The 22869-nt window shown below is 33.5% G+C and overlaps 1 protein-coding gene across 1 annotated transcript in view; it reads left to right on the top strand.

Annotated features, from left to right (window-relative positions):
- The window catches only part of LOC126892426 (aldose reductase A-like), a 70401-nt gene that overhangs the window by 5037 nt on the left and 42495 nt on the right, over positions 1–22869 (top strand). Inside the window, exon 4 of the mRNA XM_050661953.1 lies at positions 17260–17367. Within this exon, the coding sequence (XP_050517910.1) occupies positions 17260–17367 (108 nt within the window). The remainder of the gene's footprint in view (positions 1–17259; positions 17368–22869) is intronic.

Raw genomic sequence — 22869 nt, 5'->3', positions numbered from 1 at the left:
AACCTCCAGAAGCTTTTAATGTTACTAGGAAGTGTATGTTCAACGTTTGCTACAAACTGATTGTATGCTTGACCTGATAAGGACTTGCATATCGACCTCAATCTAGAAAATTCATTATAGTCTTGAGGTAACCTGGTCACTTTAAATTTCTTATGAGCTTTCTTTTTAGCAATGATGCAGTTTCTTAACTCTCGGGTATACCATTTAGGAAAATTGCCGGTATAAAACTTTTTCATTGGTACATAAAACATTGATAGCGCCATATAAGACATCATAAAGTATATTGACCATATCATCTAAACTTTTGTCTCTGAAAATTTCATCCCAGTATATTGTGTCTAAGTAATCAGAAATACCTTGAAAATTTGCTGATTTAAAGTCGTAGAAAAAGCCTTCAGCTTTCATTTCATCAGTTAAAACATCTCCGCGGTTTAAATTAAAGCATAAAGGAGGGTGGAAACTATCGGGGTCAACTAATCCCTCATCAGCTTCTGCGACAATGCAATTTTCATCATGAACCAAAACTAGATCAAGTAATGAGTTTACATTATTATAGATGTTATTGCGTTGGAAAAGATTTTGATAGGAACATATATGATTCATAATATTTATAGCATCTTCTTCGATTAAAGGAATGTCTGGAGCAGAAATTGCCGTAGAACAAAAATTATCATGAGACCAAGTACAGTGTAGGTTGAAGTCCCCTGCAATACAGAAATGAGAGGTGGGAAATGTATTTGAAAGATTATCGATGCTGTTATTGAAAGAGATATATTTTTCTAAAGCAGACTTAGGAGGAAAATAAAGCGCTCCCACAATAAGCGGACAATTAGTACTGCCAACAGCCACATATATTTGTTCTATACCTGGAAAAGATTCCAGCAGTCTACTAGGGATAGATGAGCGCACTGCAATTAGAACTCCCCCCCCCCCTCTGCTCGCAGTACTAGTGAGGTGAGAACGGTCCTTTCTATATATTACATAATCAGTAAGATCAAGTTCTGAGTCAAATATTTGGTCATTTAACCAAGTTTCAGTAAATATAATTATATCATAACAAACTCCCTGCGAATTGTTTCTAATAACACGAAGTTTAGTGCGCAATCCACGACAATTTTGATAAAAGATAGAAAAAGGAGACTTATGAAGATGGTTAAAACTTAGTTTTTTGTAACAATTTGAGGTACACCACGAATATACTTAATTATTAAATTTTGTTCGCCCTTGGAAGTCCGGTCTTGTAGTTGCGTCTTCATATTTTTCTCATAAGCTTGCTGTTTTGGAGTTAGATCAGGAGTTATGACTACATGCGAACCTTTTAATGCTGAACGGCCTTTTAATATAGTTTGGACATCATAATTACTGGGTAAGACAACTTTAAGGCTTCTGTTACCAGACTTATTCTTCTTTCCTACTCTAACAGCCTTTTGAATAGGTATGGGCTCATTGGTAATTTTCATAAAAACTGACTTTACTGCTTCCATATCGTTGTTGGATTCAGGCATATTAAAGATCATCAAATTATTTGAGCGTTGTTGACGTTCATAAATTTCTGCAAGAGTATTTTCATCCGACGAACTATTCCCTTTTAAATTGCTTTTTAATATTTCAAGTTCATTTTTTAGTTCCTTGGTTTCCTTATCTTTTTCTTTCCTCAACTGCTTAATATCATTTTTGATGGTATTCACTTCTATGTTTAGTTTGTCAATCTGTTGCAATAAAACAGGTATTTTCTTAAATGCCGATCGACATTCAAGACAAAAATATACTAGTCTTTTTCTGGATAACTACAGCTCTCAATTCTGATGCACATAGACCAGTGCAATTATCGGTGGCATGCATTGTTAAATGACAGCTATCGCAAGTAGCGGTTTTGTCTTCATCCTCCAAAGAATTTTTACAAGTTGAACATTTACTGACCATAATTGTTACTGTTTAATTATATTCAACTACTGGCCTATGGAACTTGAATAAATCGAGTTTTTGTCTGCTAATGAGGTTTTACAGTTTTTGTTATATGTTTATAAATTCTGCAGGAAGTAATTACATCAAATTGATGCACAGAAGACACAATTTGGATCAATATAAATTTATCAATATAAATAAGTTACTAATACAAATTACACAAACAATCATACCTAAGGACATTAATTAGTGTGGTCGGCGGACAAAAGCAGACAAGTCACGTTTGAGTTTATTATTATTATTATTTTTACAGAACAATAAGTCTTAGTCAATGTTTAATAAAACCTGACTCAGGAACTTGCTATAAGTTTGGAAAAGGTCAATGTTAAGGTGCTGGTTTGCTAGTCTGGCAGTTCTAGAGAGGAAGTTGTTAAGACCATAGTTAGTACGGTGGATTGGGTAATGGAAACTAACTGTAGCCCTGGTTGTTCTTAGTGGGACATGAATATTAATTTTTTGAAGAAGGTCTGGAGTTCCAGTTTTTCCATCTAGGATGTTGTAGAAAGTGATGAGATCCCTTCTCTTATGACGAGCAGTGATAGGTGCCATATTTAGGATATTAAGAATATCTGCATCACTGTAATTGCCCAAGATATTAAGTCTATATGCAATTTGCTTTAAAAATTTATGTTCAACTAACTGAAGAGCATTAGTATGCACTCCATAAAAAGGAGACCATACACAGGAGGCATACTCAAGATGGGAACGGACCAAGGCACAGTAGAGGGTTTTTAAAGCTGTAATATTTGTGAAGTCCTGGGTGCATCTTCTAATAAAACCAAGCATCTGGAAAGCCTTATTAACAACATTCTCCAGATGATGAGAAAGATGATATCTATCTCTGTAAAATCTTCATTTTCCTCATGAGTGTACCTCATGGGTATTAAAAAAGGATAGTCCTTGCTGATTTTTATTTCCCTAGCTTTCAGCCAATTAACTTTTTCTTCATTTATGTCACTTTTTCGGTTGATTATCATTTTTTCTAACTCTTTCCTCCTTTCGTTTTCCTCTGTTTGGCGTACTTTACATTTTTTTTGGAGATGTTTATAATAATCTCTTTAAATTCGTTTAAAGTATAGACCCTGAACTGATATTTTAATCCTCGTTTTATTTGGATAAAGTCAGTGTCATTTTGGCAAGACCCTATGATTTCTTTTGACTTGTGAGATTCTAGAACAGCTTTCAGAATTGGAACACTTTTAATACTCCCGTTTTGCCTACCACATGAGTCTGACCAGAGTATTAATGTTTCCTCTTCTGAAGCCATATAAATATCAATAAACTTTTTAAGACAGGATCCAACTTCTTGCGCCCCTCCTCTATCAACTCCCTCTTTCCATAAGAAAAAGTAAAATGTTTTTCTAGACCCGGTATATATTTATTTTGTTTTGGAAGTGAAACATGGAAACATGGACGTAAATAAAAAGAGAAGTAAATAAATTGCTGGTGTGGGAACGTAAAATCTTTAGAATGATATATGGCCCTTGCAGAGAAAGCGTGACAAACGAATGGAGGTGCAGAGTTAGAGTCTGTATTTGGAAAGGAAAATCTAGTCAGATATTAAGTATTTTCTATGGGAAGTAAGCCACAATTTTACTAAAAAATGAATTTTTTAACGTTTCGAAGCCCAAATCGGGTTTCGTTGTCAAAATACAAAATACTATTAAAATAAACAAAAATGTTGTTGCTAAGTAAAAAAAATTCTTCTAATAATTTATTTAATCTGACTCATTTATATTGGCAATTCAGACGTATATTATACATTTTAAAGTAGAAGACTTTAAAATGATATCGCCAATGTTTATGAGTTGCGTTCCTGGGACGACTTTACTAAAAGATAGTTCATTCGATTACATGAAATCAATCCCAACTCAAGAAAATCCGTCGCAAAAAAATCATAGCATGTGATCTGTCTTTAAAAAGACAACCAAATGCAACGATGACAGTAAAATTCTCGCGTTAGAGATTCCATAGTAAATCACGAGGGGAAAACCAGGAAAAAAACCTCGTGATACTATCCCGACATCGTAAGTATTTGGTCTTACATTTAATTTACCTTCAAAAAACTAATACCAAATTCTGACTTTAATATGTTTAAATTATAAATAATATTAATAATACATAGATATACAATAAGTAATACTAAAATATAAAATTTGTACTAACTCGATATGCTATTGACTTACTAATCGTATATATATAGTCAGATATACAGTGCGGTGGAATAAGTGTTGCCCTCCCCCCATATTAACTTGTTTATTTTAAGAATATTAGCAAAACGCTTGCACAGGTCGATTTTTAAACTAACCATAGTATATTATAGCATCAACGTTTCGAACTTTACGCGATCCATCTTCAGGTGACAGGCATAACTTTGATTTTTTTAAATGGGAAAGTACATCATGTGACACCTCATTTAAAAGCTCTTAAAATACTGATTACAAAAATGTATAATACTTTAATCCTGTTTGAGAGCGTAGGCGCAAAATTTCGGTCGAACTCTTTTTAAACGCATTTATTTTTTTCGAATTCTGAGAAAACTAATAAGTATTTTTGAAAAATTTAAAAGCAGAATCAAAGATTAGATTATTACCGAGGGCTGACAGTCCCTTAGAATAAACAAAAAGTTTCTTTTGAATGATATATTTGAAATTAAAAATCACACTAAATTTTCTGTTTTTTATACCAGTGACTTATTAAAATAAACATTATAGGAATTCTCAGGGACTTTGGACCATCGAGAATACCGTAATATTTCATTCTTCATCATCATTTGGCTCTACAACTCTATGTGAGTCTTGGCCGCGTTTACTATTTCCCTCCATTGTTGTCGGTCCTGAGCAGCTATTTCCCATTGCTGTACTCCCATTTTGCGTAGATCGCTGGCTACTGCGTCCTTCCATCTCTTTCTTGGGCGACCAACTGACCTTTTTCCATCGGGCCTTTCCCAGAATGTGGCGTTTAGAAGTCTTTCGTCACTTGATCTTAGTACGTGACCCGCCCATCGTATTCTGTTTGATTTAATGTATCGTACTATGTTTTCATCTCCGTATATTGTCTGGAGTTCATCATTGTGTCTTCTTCTCCATTCTCCTGTTGTCTCTTCTCTGCAAGGCCCATAGATAGTCCGCAGTATCTTTCTTTCAAGTACCAGTAATTCTGTTGTTTCCCGCTGATTCAGAGTCCATGTTTCGCTTCCATACGTTATTGTGGGACGAATTATTGTCTTATATACTCTTATTTTTGCTGGTCTTGAGAGTATTTTTGATTTAAGTAGGGTCCTTAATGAGTAATATGCCCTGTTTCCTGCAATAATCCTGGCTGCCACGTCCTTTTCATAGTTATTTTCAGATGTTATGATCGCTCCCAGGTACTTAAATTCTTTGACGACTTCAAAATTGTATTCATTAATTGTTACGTTTTGTCTAACCCTTGGTCTTGGGTTCTTCGTAACCACCATGTACTTGGTCTTGTCCTCGTTGACCTTAAGACCAACTTCCTTGGCTCCGTTCTCGAATAGGGTGAAAACTTCTTTTGCATCTCTGGTGGATTGTGCAATTGTGTCCACGTCATCCGCAAAGGCTAATAGTATTTTTGATCCTTGGGCGGCAAATCCGTTTGTCAGTTGTGGCTGAGCTTTCCTTACTGTATGTTCCAGTGCGAAGTTAAACAGCAGGGGGGCGAGAGGATCTCCTTGTCTAAGTCCGGTGTCAATGAGAAATTCCTCCGACGTGGTGCTGCCAATTCTGATTCGTGCGGAAGCGTTCTCCGTGCTCACCTTTGCTAATCGTACCAGTTTTCCAGGTACTCCCATTTCTACCATAGTCTCCCACAATGCTTCTCTGCTAACAGAATCGTAAGCTTGTTTGAAGTCTACGAAGATTTGGTGTACATCGCGGTTGAATTCCCAGTTTTTTTCCAACACCTGGCGTAGGACGAAGATCTGGTCTATAGTCGACATTCCCGAACCTTCCGAATATTTCATTCTGCGTTTAAATTTTTCAAAAATATTTATTAGTTTTTTCAGGATTCGAAAAAAATGACTACATTTAGAAAGAATTCGACCGAAATTTTGCGCGTACGCTCTCAAACAGGATTAAAGTATTATACAATTTTGAAATCAGTATTTTAAGAGCTTTTAAATGAGCTGTCACATGATGTACTTTCCCATTTAAAAAAATCAAAGTTATGCCTGTCACCTGAAGAGGGATCGAGTAAAGTTCGAAACGTTGATGCTATAATATACTATGGTTAGTTTAAAAATCGACCTGTTCGAGCGTTTTGCTTATATTCTTAAAATAAACAAGTTAATAGGGGGGGGGGCAACACTTAGTCCACCGCACTGTATAAAGGCCAATAGACTCAGATGGGCAGGGCATGCGAGTGATACGTAGTAACGACAATCGCCTTATAAACTATGTGTTCTGGGAAAGGCCAGATAGATAGAAGGCCAATTTGTAACACAATACTCTGGGTATTGTGATTTAGAAGAGTAGGAACTAACAAATTAAAGAAGAACTAGGATAGAAGTTATTGAAGAAACTAATAATGAATGGCTTAGCTCAGAAGAACAAATTAAATGGTCAGAGAGACACTTACACTTGTATTCATAGTCCGCCTCCAGCGCGTCGCTGGCTGTTCACCACCATATCTATGTTTCATAGTCGACCTACAGCCTGGTTGACGCAAGCGTAAAGCATCTTTCTCCTGGATACAGTCGCTTTCACTGTTTAGATATTTTCGAACGTTCGCCGGAGAAGGTATATGCATGCTCTGGCGATTCGCCCGTCAATTTGAAATACGTTTGCGATGGACGATTTACATCAATATTATGTAGTTAACCGAGAAATAAATGAACAAAACGATATATTACAAGTACCCAGAAGATATATAAGGGACATGCAAAATCCATTACAGTTTTATAGTGATAATGAATTTAGAAAAAGGCATAGATTTCGAAAACAAACTGTTTCCACCCATTATATGTCTTTTAGTTGCCTTGAGATTCTATGCTACTGGAAATTTTCAGGTAGGATAAATTAAAGAATATATTTTCAGAACATGATATATGTATGTATATATTTTTTAATATTGTAATATATATGGTAGATCGTATAGTTAATTTTAATTTAATTTTTAGATTGAAACTGGAGATCTTAGAGGATTTTCACAACCCACGGTTTCGAGATGCATTTTTAAAATTTCCCGGTTACTTGCTCAGCTATTACCCACATATATAAAATTTCCTGAAGGTCTCGAAAACCAGAGAAAGAACCAAAGGCTGTTTTACGATATTGCCAATTTTCCCAAAGTAACAGGGTGTATAGACTGTACCCACATACCAATAAAAAGTCCTGGAGGGAATATGGCCGAGGTATATAGAAACAGGAAAAGATATTTTTCAATAAACGTCCAAGTAGTGGGTGGACCCAATTTAGAAATTTTCGATGTTGTAGCTCGTTGGCCTGGAAGAGAACATGATTCGATGATCTTCAATAATAGTTCAGTGAAACACCATTTCGAGAATGGCAGTTTAACAGGATTTCTTCTTGGAGATAGTGGCTATGCTTGTTTACCGTATTTAATGACGCCTCTTTTAAATCCTGGAATTGAACAAGAAGTAAGGTATAACAGATCTCATATTAGAACGAGAAATACCGTTGAGAGATTGTTTGGATTGTGGAAAAAAAAGATTTTGTTGTTTGAGTCGGGGTTTAAATAATAAATTGGAAAGAGTTCCAGAAATAATTGTGGCATGTGCAGTTCTTCACAATATTGGCATCAAAGTGAAGGATGTAAATGATGAACAAGATAATGTGGAAGAAGAACTAGATGATAATGAACCTCACATACCGAATCAAGCTCAAAATATTGGACATATTGTACGAAGAAGACTCATTGAACAACATTTTAATTGATTTCAATTTTATGTTACACCGTTTGGCGCTCTTTCACTTCGCTGTGTTGAAGTAATTGATAAATATCTACAATTCTCCCTTTTTAAAATTCCAAATTTTCCTGCTCATTACTACTCAAAATTCCATACAAACCTACCACTTTTCCCATTATAATATTAATAAATAAAAAACAAATCAAGAAAAATAAATGTAAGTACGAGTAATTATAACGTATGAATGTGTATAAAATAAGAGTAATAATAAACTATAAATGTAATTACAAGTAATAATAACCTACAAATATAAATACGAGTAATATAATGATAACCTTACTGAAATTAAACTAATAAAAAAATGAAAAAACACACATAATTAATGAACTGTTTTCGAAGATAATAATTGTTTTTCTAATTCTACTTTTTCTAAAATGGCTTTTTCAACCAGCATCCTAGCTTCATGCAATTCTGTCATTTGTTTCCGTTCTAGTAATTCATTGTTAATCCTTATCTCCATGAGCCTGTCCACGGCAGATTTTTTTTTGCTTTGGGGTGTTACACTAGTGTTTGCTAAAAACAAACATAATATTGTAGTTACCAATTTTAAACATCGTTAGTTAAACATTACTTTTTCAGTGTCCATGATAAGACTTCTAGAAGACAAAATTTCCTCGTTCAGTATACTTGTCGAGGGAGTTTCTAAAAACAATAAAATTAGATTCACATTTTAAGTATCATATTGTAAATTACCTTTTACCGTAACCATATCACAGCTTGCAACAGGATTATTCCTAAACATATTCCGAAAACAGGGCTTCTACTTCTTGAACCTAAAATTCTTTATTTTTATAAATAGGTCATTAAATTTTATTTGCAATTTGCTTACAAAGTTTATTTCCCATATACTGGGCATCGCTATCCACTAAATTTGTTACTTCCTCTGACAAATGGGTGGCAATTACCTCTACATCCGGCAAAATATTTATATCTGGAATTCCTCCTCCTCCACCTGTAGACATGCGATTTTGCCTTTCTTTGGATAACTCCATTTTTTTCTGTCTTTTTATTTTGTCCCAGCAACGTTTAAGCTGCGTAACAGTTCTCTAAAAATTTGAAGGGTTAGTTAATATATTTATGTAGGTAACTATGAGTCAAAAGATACATGTACTTATTATAGTTATCATTTACTACTGTAAATGATTTATTTTTTAAGTTAAAATATTATACAGGTTAATGCTTTTACTTACTATTTCAGTTCTCACAGCATTATAATCATGCATAACTGCATTCCAAGCTTCCGATTTTTTCTTTATTGTAGTAGCATCCGTATTTTTATTTTCAATTATCGGATACTTCTTTAAAATTTCTATTAAAATTTCTTTGTCCTCCCTTGTATAAGCAAGAATAGCACTCATTTTGGAATAGAAATTAAATTTATTTTTAAAAAATATGATCCTTGCAGTCGTGGGCGAGGATATTACAATAAAATGCTTTGTGTTCGGCAGCCTAAACACAACAAATACGTCTACGTTTTCATATCGAGTAGTAAGTAACCGATCGCCCACTAGCGGTTCTCCGAGGATTGACTACGAAACAGAGGAGACGTTAATTTGTCCAATTCGTTCCTTTATTTGCGCATGTGCAGGCAATGTCATATTGAATTTCGTGCCAAAATTTAAATAATGTGCAGTGGACCTATTACGGCTAAAAAAAGATTATTCTTTCTTTAACTAGTAGTATATTTTAACATTATTATAGATTATTCTTTCTTTAACAAAGTATTCATAATATCTAAATGTGCTTTTAAACAAATGTTAGTGTAGATTTCAATTAAATTATTTATCTATAATTATTTATATCTTTTAGAGAAAAAGATAAGGCAAGTCTAAACTATAAAAAATAGGTTAGGTTAAATGATATTTTCAAATATATTGGATAATTAGATACGAATTAAAATGGACCGATGCCAACGGAAAAGACGGTATTATTTTATCAGATTGTACACTTTACTACAAATTTATTTTAGAGTGTAGTGTGCTTAAAGTGTAATGAAAAGAATTAACGGATTCGATGGTTGGAAATTCATGTCTAACAATAAACAAAACTTTTGTTTTCAATCTTCCCACAAGATTTTTAAAAATATTTGTAAGTTGTTAGTTCTGAAAGCTGGCGTTATTCCTTTCTTTTTATGTGTTTGGCTACATATTTGTTGATATCTTACCTGTGATAGAGAAGAAGATAGGTACTGGGTTTTTCTATGATAATGGGAAGACTAATTTCAAGGCTTTTTTATGCAGTTTTTGATTTTCGATTCTGTTAATTGTTTGTTCCTTGTACCCATTGTTTACTGCTACATATATATTTGTTGCATGATGCGTACAATTCTATAATTATATCTCGAAGTTATTTATGATATGAATATTTCTGTCAGTCTATGTAACATACAGTGGGTGATCAAATTATTAGAGCCACTTAGTAAAATTCAATGTTTTAGAGAAAGGGTATATCATTGAAGTGTATAATATATTAATGCGTTTGTTTCCATTTGACTGTCTTGTTGCACTTAATGAATGCAATAAATAATAGTCCGACAATAGTGGTAATGCGTGACTCAGATGCCTTTGTTTATCAGTGCTGCCCAGCTAGCTTGCAACTCGTGTGCCTCTTATTTTGTATTCTTGGTGTTTACAGTTATAATAAACTCTGAGAGTTTCCATTGCTCTCCAGTGATATTCTGACAGTCTTATACAATTTTTTGGGAATTTAGTAAACATTGCACGTTCATTACACTAGTTGTACATCTCACCAAGGAAAATAGTAGAAATAAAAACTTTATTATTTAACACTAAATCACTCCAACAGAAGCATACCATCCATTTCTAAAGTTTCAAAGGCAACGTGGACCGTATAAAGAAAAAATTTACATACCATTATTAAACAAAAGTAAAATTTTCTGAGGTGGCTCTAATAGCCACCCTAATAGTTAGGATGGGATGATGAATTGTGTCAGTATTTTGTATTAGATAAAAAAAGTAGCAAGTTGCCCAAAGTATTGTTCTCTTCTTTTTGTTCTTTTCCTGATGCCTATTACAACGTTGGATAAATGGATGCCAAAGTCTAATATCTCAAAAGACCTGTTTTTGATTTACAATGATGATTCGGGCAACTTGCTATTTTTTTTATCTAATACAAAATACTGACACATTTCATCATCCCATCCTAACACAACATAAATAGGACTTTTCAACGCTTCTCATTTGTTTCGAGCTTGTTGATAGTTCTTATAATCATCCATGTATAATATTAATATACGACATTAGGAACAGAAGTTCTAAACAAATGAGAAGGGCTGAAAAATCCTATTGGCAGTCTACATAATATGTTACATACACTGACAGAAATACCCATGCCATAAATAACTTCAAGATAGAATTGTACATCATTCAACAAATAGCAGTAAACAATGGGTACTAAGGAACAAAAACATAATATAAAATCAAAGTTGTGACCAACACGGCTTTGTATAGTAGTAATTTGTTATTTAATGACAATTTGGATGTCCTACCAAGGAGCCAGTACATTTGTCTGAACTTGAGATCCAACTGCCTGCATTTCATTTGGAGGCGTTTGTTCCATGTTATCCTTTGGTTGATATGCAATCCAAATGGTATTAACAATATAAAGAGGTTAATACAATAAGACAAAGGTTTAAGTATTTATTTTTTAAATTTTAATCCTTTATGTATTAGAATCTATAAAGTTTTGAACCAAAAGTATTAATTACACTTTCATTTGCATGCCGTCAGCATTTGTTTATTTAAATGTACTATAAAAAACCCACCATACAGCTAATTCCTTTATTATTATTTTTATCCTTTAAAACAATTTGTTTATCATACATTTTTGCTAGTTGTGGAAGTTCTTTTAACGGAATGTGATATAACATACTTTAAATGATACTTAAAATCATTTCAAATCAAACACCAATATCATGTATGTACATATTTATAAATTTATTAACAAACTGCAATCCAAGAAAAATAATATATTATCAACATTAGCCATTTACAGTAAAACCTCCGTTAATCGAAATAATTGAGGGGGAGGCTGTTTCGGATAACAAGAATTTCGGTTAAAAATAACATTGTTTTTTGTATTCTCCTTTTATCAAATTACATAGTATTGGAGAGATAGAGCTACAAAACATCGTTGCCGAAGGGAAACACAAAAGAAAATAGAAGATTCCTAAAAAAAACACTCTAATGTTCAATTTCCTTAATTTTATTGCTGTTTAATTTACTTTTTATTGACAAAATTATTTAAACTGTCAAGACATTTCGGTTAACGGAATTTTTAGTGTATTTGCCTTAAATGGCAACATTTTAAAACAAACAAACACACACACATATATTTGCACTAGATTTTCTCCTGGTTAAAAATGTACTGCCACAGCTTGTTCGATTAAATAACCGCAGGCTCAGTTGCCAGTATTTCAATGTTTTCTCTAAACAACTGCAATATTTGTAAAGCTGATATTCTTTGAACAAAAGATTTCTTGCATTGCATCTCATTTCACATATCAATATGAAAAATCTCTTCAAAATACCAAATCTTTCAATAACAAGCAATATTTATAATGGAAGCACTTCAACTGCTGTAGTTGAGAACTGGATAGCAATACATTGTCCATAAATTCCCCATTTTATATACCCATAATATGCACAAGTATTTAACAACTCCTAAATTTATTTCTAAATGTACTTCTATATTGCAGGATGATTATTATCAGTTATGTTCTATGTTGTTCTGTTCTTTAAATGACAAAATACTAATTAAAGTCAACGTTTTACTCTTTTCCATGATTTATTTTACTTTTTATCTACATTACAGGTAACAGCAGATTTTATACAGAATTTCAGCACATTTTAAAAGTTATTTTTATAATTTTTTACAAATTTACAAAAATATTTAATGTCAATTGTCAAAATAAAAGATTCCTTTATATGACATTGCTTGCACATGCGCAAATAGAGGAACGAATTGGACAAATTAACGTCTCCTACGAAAGATGAAATCTCGACGGAGTGTTCGCTAACTGAAAAGCCGCCGGTGACTCTTCCTGGCGACGCACTATGAATACCAGTGTTAATCTCTAGGGAGGATTCAGGCTAGCTTTACTACACCGAAGTTTGGCTTTGAGATATTATAAAGACAGAGATATTGGATAATGAAATGATATAAACAATGAAGAAAATGAGACCTTTTAATACAAAAATTTAATGCAACTAGTTAAGACCACTGGAAATAAAATGGTATGATAAGTAGAGACATGGAGTTGCCTAAGAAAACGGAATATGGGCGCCACTCAAGGATAGCTTGAGAATTGGAGAGGAATCAACAACAAGAAACAAATTACACTTGATACAATAACCTGAAATACTAAAAAACACTATTTACCTTGTCCTGCTATATAGAAGTGTATTATACTCTTAGTAGATACTGATATAAAGATCAAAAGTGCTAATGACAAATATATTTAGAATAAATATTTTAAACAATATAAATAAAATATGTATATAATCAAAAATATGAAGAAAAACAGTAGTGGTGTAGAGGTAAGATAGACCAAAGACTATGAACAAATAACAAAAATCACCACTACTGTGCTAAGCAAAAGGTATTAGTAAAAACAACCACGTCCGTGAGAATAGCAAAAGTCTTAATGCTAAGTTTAGTAATTAATATATAACTAGACTAAGCTAGGTAAGGTACTAAAACAAAGAAGAAAAGAACACTATGGTTGCCACAAATAAAGGCTTTACCTAGCAGATATTGAAACGGTGAAGTATTCACCAATAGGACTATTAAGTGTCCGAACTAACTAAATATCAGATCTGTGAGAACGGCCAAAGAAGGTCTGTTGGACGGCCTAGAAAAAGGTGGAAAGATGCAGTCAAAGAAGATCTGGAAAAATGGGAGTGAGACAATGAGAATTAGTCGCCCAGGACCGACAAACATGGAAGGCAATAGTAAACGCGGCAAAGACTCACAAAGAGTTGTAACGCCATTGATGATGATGATGATGGTGTGTATTTGTTCATTAAGTTCATTGTAATTGGTAAGTAGCATGTGCTCAAAATCCATAAAAATCGAAAGAGAACCAAGCAGTATATAGAAAATCTTTGAAAGAGTTTTGGCAGTTGGTTCATTTTTGACAAACTAGGTAATTCTAATTTTAAAGTTGGCGCTTGGTATTCTGGTTAACAGATGTCCACGGAGTCGTTCTTAGTCCAGAAAGCCACTGCGCATCCGCTAGGAAAAATATTCTAATTCGGATTTTTTGCACAATCTTACTCAAAAAGGACTCCTTTTAACAAATTTGCATGTTGCCAGGACCAAAAGGTGGTAAAAAATTTTTTAAACGTTTTTTTGTTGTTTTTTTCCTAAAATTATTTTTTTTTGCACGGAAAAAAGTTTTTTTTATGTTTTTTGGATCATTACAAACAGAAAAGGTCTTTAGTGACTTTTCTCTAAAAATGATAGTTTTTGGCATATAGGCGATTAAAAATTGAAAAATTGCGAAATCGGCCATTTTAACCCTCAAAAACTATGCGAAAAACTGAAAATTAGAATGTTGCCAAGGCAGGTAGATATTCTTTAAACATCGATTGATGAAATCCCGAAGAGTTTTTTGCAATACAATATTCAAAACTCCTTTGTTTTTTAATTGCTAATCAAGCGTGCGCGACACTATTTTCCACCGACAGTATGGAGCAAATGAAAGGAATAAATTCGTTATTTGGTAAACCGGCGACTTTAAGGCAAAATCCCGAAACAGGTCGATTTTTATTTTTAAGTTATGATATTGTGGCATATATAGTATACTAGTGACGTCATCCATCTGGACGTGATGACATAATCGATGATTTTTTAAATCAGAATAGGGGTCGTGTGCTAGCTCATTTAAAAGGTTCTTCAATTCTCTATTCAGTAATATAAACATTTACATAATTATTTATACAGGGTGTCCAAAATTTTTTATTAAATTAAATTATTTGAAAAAAAAAGAAGTAGAAGGACACCCTGTATAAATAATTATGTAATTGTTTACATTACTGAATAGAGAATTGAAAAACATTTCAAATGAGCTACCACACGACCCCTATTCTCATTTAAAAAAATCATCGATTACGTCATCACGCCCAGACGGATGACGTCACTAGTATACCATATATGCTACAATATCATTACTTAAAAATAAAAATCGACCTGTTTCGGGATTTTTCCTTAAAGTCGTCGGTTTACGAAATAACGAATTTATTCCTTTCATTTGCACCACACTGTCGGTGAAAAATAGTGTCGCGCACGCTTGATTAGCAATTAAAAAACAAAGAAGTTTTGAAAATTGTATTGCAAAAAACTTTTCGGGATTTTATCAATCGATGTTTAAGGAATATCTAGCTACCTTGCCAGCATCCAAATTTTTAGTTTTTCACATAGTTTTTGAGGGTTAAAAATGTCCAATTTCGCAATTTTTCAATTTTTAATCGCTTATATGTCAAAAACTATCATTTTTAGAGAAAAGTCAATAAAGACCTTTTCTGTTTGGAATGATCCAAAAAACCTAAAAAAACTTTGTTCCATGCAAAAAAAATTATTTTAGGAAAAAAACAAAAAAAAAACGTTTAAACAATTTTTGACCACCTTTTGGTCCTGGCAACATGCAAATTTGTTAAAAGGAGTCTTTTTTGAGTAAGATTGTGCAAAAAATCCGAATTAGAATATTTTTTCTAGCGGATGCGCAGTGGCTTTCTGGACTATCTGGTGCTTTAATCTTTTTAGAATATATAATTTACCTACTCCAGTAGAAATTGGTTAGTGGTAATTTCTCAATATTCTCAAATTTTTCGCTTGATGACTGTACCAAAGTCAAACAGGATAAATGTAAAAACATGCAATATCCAGAAATCCTCTATTTCTTAAAGTCTTTACTTAAATTATGGGATTGATTTGGTATTCAGAAACACATTTTCAAGGCAGTATACTGTAGTCTTCCATAATTTTCAAACTCTTTTTCGAGTTATGACGTTTTCAAGGGCGTCATTTGACAGGGTCAGGGGGGCATTTGCCCCCCCCCCTGACCCTGAAAATGACTCAAATTTACAAGAAATACATCAATTTTATTACTATTGGGACCGTGCAAGTTCGGAAAAGCGACACCTGGTTTCTTCGCTCTGCACTTTTATTCGCACTTTTAATTGTATTGGCCAATCATATGGTCATGGTTACTGGATAATTGTCAAGGCCATAGTCCAAAAAAAATAATAAGAAAAAATAAGATTTAGGTTATGTTATTTAAACGTAAACAATTGTATGTAGTAAATAAAATTAGTTATTAAAATGCAGTACTGCAAGCAAAATACAATTAATTAAATTTACCTTTATATAATAATTGCATATCATATCAATATTGTGAAGCAATATATAATTTTTCTTCTTAAATGACAATAGGTATTAAATGTATTTAAATGTAATATGAATTATTTAAGAAAGTTGCAATATTTCTCCGCTATTCGCGCACGATCGTTTCGCGTATCCCTTCCGAGTACTTGCACACCGCGAATAGTATTGTATAATGTATTGTATATATATAAGTATATATAATGCATGCCCCCCGCCCCCAATCAAAATTTCAAATGACGCCCCTGGACGTTCTGCACCATCCTGTTGGAAGACAAATTCTTGCCCTGTGTATCGTTCTACTCTAATATATGCCCTAAATTTCTGACTCCGTCTACCCATGATATTCTAAGCATTAGGCATAGGCACCACAAAAACATTTGTTAATGGAGCTGCCTTTAACATCCATGTAGTTTTATATCTTCTATTCTAACTATATTCCTTACACTGTACCCTGATAATTTTAATAAATCTGAAATTTAATAGCTTGATTTTCCAGAATTAAATAATCTAAAAATAGTTTAAACATTTTGGAAGGCGATTTTGAAGGCTTAACAACTGGGTTAAAAGTAATTATTCTGAAAGTCAAAAAGTGACTAAATCAAAGTTTAAAGCCCTCCCTACAGGATCCTGAAGAAATTGTTGTCATTATTTTATTACTAAGCTGTTATTTTTAAGTAATAATTATGAGCGCCATGCACGTGTTAGGCGGCCGTAAATTCTGAATGCGAGAGAGATGCCATTCCGGCAGTCCAATGGTGAATCTTACTCGCACTCACATTTACAGCCGCGTCAATATGCGAGCTTGTCGCTTGCATAAAAAAATCTTCTACAAGCATGTAGGCCATATATTTTTTATAGTGACAAAAAAACTGTAGTTTTAATGGTCAACTGAGAAGGCTTGTCTTTATATAAAAATGTTAAAATACATATTTTTTCAGATACTGCTGCTATGTACGACAATGAAAAGGAAATTGGGGATGCCTTAAAAGAACTTTTGCCAAAACATAACTTAAAGAGGGAGGATGTATTTATAACTACAAAATTATGTGAGTAATTCTCTGTTAGCTTTTTTAGCTGTTTGAGGTTCTATTTTATGTGTAAACATTATTATGCTTAGAATGTCTGCTTGGAATTTGTAATGAGATCTGGAATACCGGAACGTGGCCACATGACGGTTAAAATCACGTTTATTCCCATCTATAAAAAAGTTTACCGATAGATTGCAGTAATTACCGTACAGTAGCATTGATATTACATGCGAGTAAAGTACTTCTAACCATCATCAATTAAAGACTAAAATCAATTCTCTTACCACAATTTCCCCAAGAACAATGTGGATTCGTCCCAGATCGAGAAACAAGATAACACATTCTTAATATTCGTCACATGTCACATTATCGAAAAATTTCAAGGGTTTAACATAGAAACATATTTATGCTTTGTTAACTACTCCAAGGCCTTAGATAACGTAAAATGCGATAAAATGTGGCATATACTTAGAGAAATGGGTACGCCAGAACATCTAATCTGTTTATTACAAAAACTGTTCGTAAATAATATTGCTAATGTAAGAGTTAATAATGTGGTTTCGAAAAACTTCAAATTAAAATTTGGAAGAATTTTCAAAAACCTACGTTATGCTGATGACACTATTATATTGGCGTCTTCACCAGAAGAATTGGAACAAATTATGAATAGGCTAGGCACGGTGAGTACGGAATATGGTTTGAAAATAAATATACAGAAATCCAAAGTAGTGATCATCGATAGAATCAGAAGCAACCAAGCATATATAAGAAACATGTCAAGTTACGAAGTGGTCAGACATTTTAATTACTTGGGCTCCATTATTACTAACAGGGGAGGATGCGAAGACGAGATCCATCATCACATTGGCCAGATCGGCAACAGCCAAACTCACAAAATATGGAAGAACACTGACATCACAAAAAACACAAAATTACGCCTTGTTTGAGCATTAATATTTCCTATCACCACGTATGCTTCAGAAACTTGGACAATCCAAAAAGCCGATTCGAAGCGTATAATGGCATTTGAAATGGGTCTATTGTAGAATGTTGCGCACACCATGGACCGCACATCGCACAAATAACTCAACTCTAGCAGAACTTATACACCGGGAGATATTAACAGAATTTCAACCACGATTTTCTAAGTCCTGCCCTTTGCAATACTGGAAGGTTAGAAAAGGTACTTACAATTTATGGAAAAATCCACGGGCTTCCTGTGACATTTTCCTGTGAAAATCAGATTTTCCACGAGGAAAAAAATGGGGAGTTGCGATGAATTTCTGAGTCCTGCCATATCCATAGAATGACAGGATACTATCAATTTTATGAAGAACATTTTTTGGGCAGGAAGGTTGCAAAAGGACTAAGGGAGTATATGGATATACGAACATGTAATGAAAATAATGAAATTTTTATAATTTTCTTAGTCCTGCCAACTTAATAAATTAAACAGAATTATTTGAAAATGATCGAAAAAAATGTTGGCATGACGTCTCCTAATGTTTAACTGCACTTGTCTCTTGGAAAATTATGTGGACAATTTTCACCCTGGTTCCGTGATTTTCTGAGTCATAAAATAAATTTTATTATAAAATAAATAATTTAAGTAGACATTATTCAAAATGGCAGGATGTTTAGTTACACCTGTTTTACTAAACATAAGTAAAACATGTGTAAGGAAATTCGTGGAAAGTTACACGATTTTCTGAGTGATGCCATTTTGAACATATCTCAAGAATGTTAATATAAAGCTATTTACAAAGAGGCAGGATGGTTGTGTAGTTATTTCGTATATAAAATTAAAATTTTAAGTCAGTAAAATTATTGCAGGTTGTTATACAAACATATTCATATCACCACAGTTTTCTGAGTCAGGCCATGTCAGGTATGCTTAAAAAACACTAATCTAAAACCGTTTACAACGTGGCAGGATAACCGCAAAGATATTTAATACATAAAAATTAATTTTTATATCGTTAAAAGAATCGTACGGTATTAAATATTGTCCTGAGTAATGTCTCGGATTTTTACACACCTTTCAAATCTAATACCAAACTGTAACATATTTATTTTAAGCAATTAGATCATATTTGTATATAAGTAAACGTAATAAAAGTAATAGGAAGAAAATCAATAATTTTACAAATAATTTGTTATAGTAGGGATTGTACCTATTATCCAGGGTGTCCAGAAACTCTTCTAACAATTGAAGCCCGGAGATTCCTCAGATAATTTTAAGAAAATTTAACTCAATTCACCTCGTCCGAAAATGCTTCCCAAGGAAGCTAGAGCTCTTTAAAGATGGCGTATTCTAATTAGTTTTTTTTAATAGCTCCAGAACACTTGTATTTAGAAAAACGAAAACTAGTACATCTATTTATCTTCCAGAGATAAATCGATTCCATCATTTGTCAATTTTTACTACCGGTCATAGGCGTCCGTTTAGGGTAGGGAAACGGATATTTTATCCCATAACTTTTCTGTGTCTAACTTTTCAGCATTTTTGACACTGGATTATTAAACTATGGGGTGTTCTTGAACTAAAAGGTACTCTTGCTTTAAGTCGGTAGGATACGCCGTATTCTAGAAAAATCGATTTGAAACATTTTTCGGTTTTGAAAAAAAAAATAAAAAAAACTATTTAGAAAAACGGAAACTGGTACGTTTATTTCTCTTCCAGAGACGGTGATTTAATTGCATAACTTTTTTGTCTATAATGTTTAAGAATTTTTGACACTAGAGTATTAAATTATGAGGTATTCTAGTACTAAACTTTACTCTTGCTTTAAGTCTGTAAATACACCGTTTTTTTTATTTTTTCAAATTTTTCTTAAATTATAAATACGAAAAATTTTTAAATTGATTTTTCTAGAAAACGGTGTATCCTACCGACTTACAGCAAGAGTACCGTTTAGTACTAGAATACCTCACAATTTAATAATATAGTGTCAAAAATGCTTAAAAGTTAAAGACAAAAAAGTTATGCGATAAAATAACCGTTGCCCTACCCAAAACGGACTCCTATGACCGGTACTAGAGATTCGCAATTGCTGGAATCGATATACACACAACGCAAAAGTCTAGGGATATTTTTATAAATAGACGTATTTTGTTTATCTGTAATCAACTTAAAAAAAGTAATACAAAATTTGTAGTTTAAATTGTTGTTTTATATGTCAAAAACCATAAATTGCAAAGAAAACAGAAAGTTGGAGCAAAAAAAATATATTGTAAATCACCCATGTTTCACATACCACCATAAAATGTCAAAAATACTAAATATAAACTTAAAATAAAGTATGGCCACCACGTTGGTTTATCACAGCTCTACATCTACTGTTCATGCTACGAATCACATTGTTAATGTCTGCTTGAGGTAGTTGTGTCCATTGTTCTCTCAGAAGCTCTTTTAATTGAAACTCATTGTAGATATTGCCCATATGTGTAGTAATTCTTCGTTGGAGCATGTCCCATACATGCTCAATGGGATTCAAGTCCGGTGATTGTGCTGGCCACGGCAATACATCAATACCCTCGTTATCCAACCAGTTTGTTACAATATGCGCAACATGTGGTCAAGCTTTATCATGCATAAATTAAACATTTCCTCCAATAGCAGCAGCAGCAAACGGGCGCACAACAGGTTCAAGAATAGTGTCCAAATATTGCTGACCTCTGAGAAATCCACGTGGGAAAATGAGGTTAGTTCTTCCGTCAATAATGATTCCGCCCCATAGCATTAATGTACCACCTCTGTATGTACACACTTCTTGAAGATGTCGTTATCGTTCTCCATTTTCTGGTTGTCTCCAAACTCTTGTCCGACGAGAATCTGGATGAAATCCATATCTAGACTCGTCACTAAACAAAACTGTGGCCCAGTCATTGTCAGTCCAATTCTCAAACTCTTGACACCAGGTTAATCTTGCAGCGCGATTGCCGCTAGATAGAGGTGGACATCTTAGTGGTCGCCGACTACGAAGATTGGCTTCATGGAGACGATTACTCACAGTACTGCGGCTAATTGTTACATTATGTGCAAGCTGTAATTCATTAACCAGCTCGGGTGATGTGGTTGTTGGCTGCCTTCTGGCATTTAAAATTAAATATCGGTCTTGAGCGACGGTTGTAGAGCGACCACGTCCTGGATGTTGCTCGGCTGAACTCCCAGTATCTCTAAACCGACGCCACAAACGACTTACGACGCTTTGGGAGACACCCAGCTGCTCAGCAACTTGAGTTTGTCGCATACCAGCTTGAAGGAGGCCCACGGCTCTATTCATCTCGTCCAACGTTAAATGTTGCCGTTGCATGGTAAAAAGACAATAACTTTAACTCACCTATTAAGCAAGAATGGTATAAAGTGACTAAAATTAAAAATAAACACAACATAAAAATGTCGATTTTTTGTCCCTTATAAAAAACATTCTAAAACACGTATTGCTATCAGTTTTACAATTTTTTTTGATAAAAAGTGAGTGTCTGTATCAACAATTATAGTACAAGCAAATTTATATGGTCATGAAATTTCTGTCATTGGTATTGTCAAATTATTAAAATATCCTTAGACTTTTGCGTTGTGTGTATATCTGGAAGATAAAAAGACGGACCAGATTTGTCTATCGAAATGAAAGCGTTCTGGAGATAAATAAATCTAATTACAAGTCGCCATCTTCAAAGAGCTCTAGCTCCCTTAGGAAATATTTTTGGATTATGTGAATTCCAGTATTCCATTTAAAAAAAAACTTAAGTTTTTGTCACCCTGTCAATACGGGTAGCCCTGTATATTAGAAAATATTTTTAAATTATGATCCTCCCTTTGCCCCACGTTTTACCTAAATAACTTTTTTTCGTATCTCTTACGACAAACGAGTAATTGGACTTTGTCACACTAATGCCCCACCCTGTATACGAAATAACTATAAAACCATCCAGACTTATATTAAGATTCTTGAAACACATGCAAAATGGCATGACTCAGAATATCGTGGAATTTTTCACGAATTTTCTTGCAAATCTAGGACTCCTGCTGTCTTACAAGAATCGTTTAACCTTCCTGCCGAGTACCAAAAAAGTATTGATTGTATTTGAGTATTATACCTTTTTAAAGGCAGGGCTCAGAAAATCACGGAATCAGGGTAAAAATTTTGCGCATAATTTTCCAAGGGACAAGTATACTTAAACAGTAGGAGACGTCATGCCAACATTTTTTTTATCATTTTGAAATAAATATGTTTAATTTATTTAGTTGGCAGGGCCCAGAAAATCATGAAAATTTCATTATTTTCCTTACATGTTTGTATACATATATACTCCGTAAGCCCGTTTGCAACCCTCCTGCCCAAAAAATTTTCTTTATAAAATCCATAGTATCCTGTCATTCTACGGATATGGCAGGACTCAGAAATTCATCGCAAAACCCTATTTTTATTTTTTGGGAAAATCTAATTTTTACAGGAAAATATCACAGGAAATTTGTGGGTATTTCCACAAATTATAAGTACCTCGTCTACCCTT

Source organism: Diabrotica virgifera, chromosome 9 (assembly GCF_917563875.1).
Source record: "Diabrotica virgifera virgifera chromosome 9, PGI_DIABVI_V3a".
Lineage (NCBI taxonomy): Eukaryota > Metazoa > Arthropoda > Insecta > Coleoptera > Chrysomelidae > Diabrotica > Diabrotica virgifera.
This window is presented reverse-complemented; position numbering and strand designations above follow the sequence as displayed.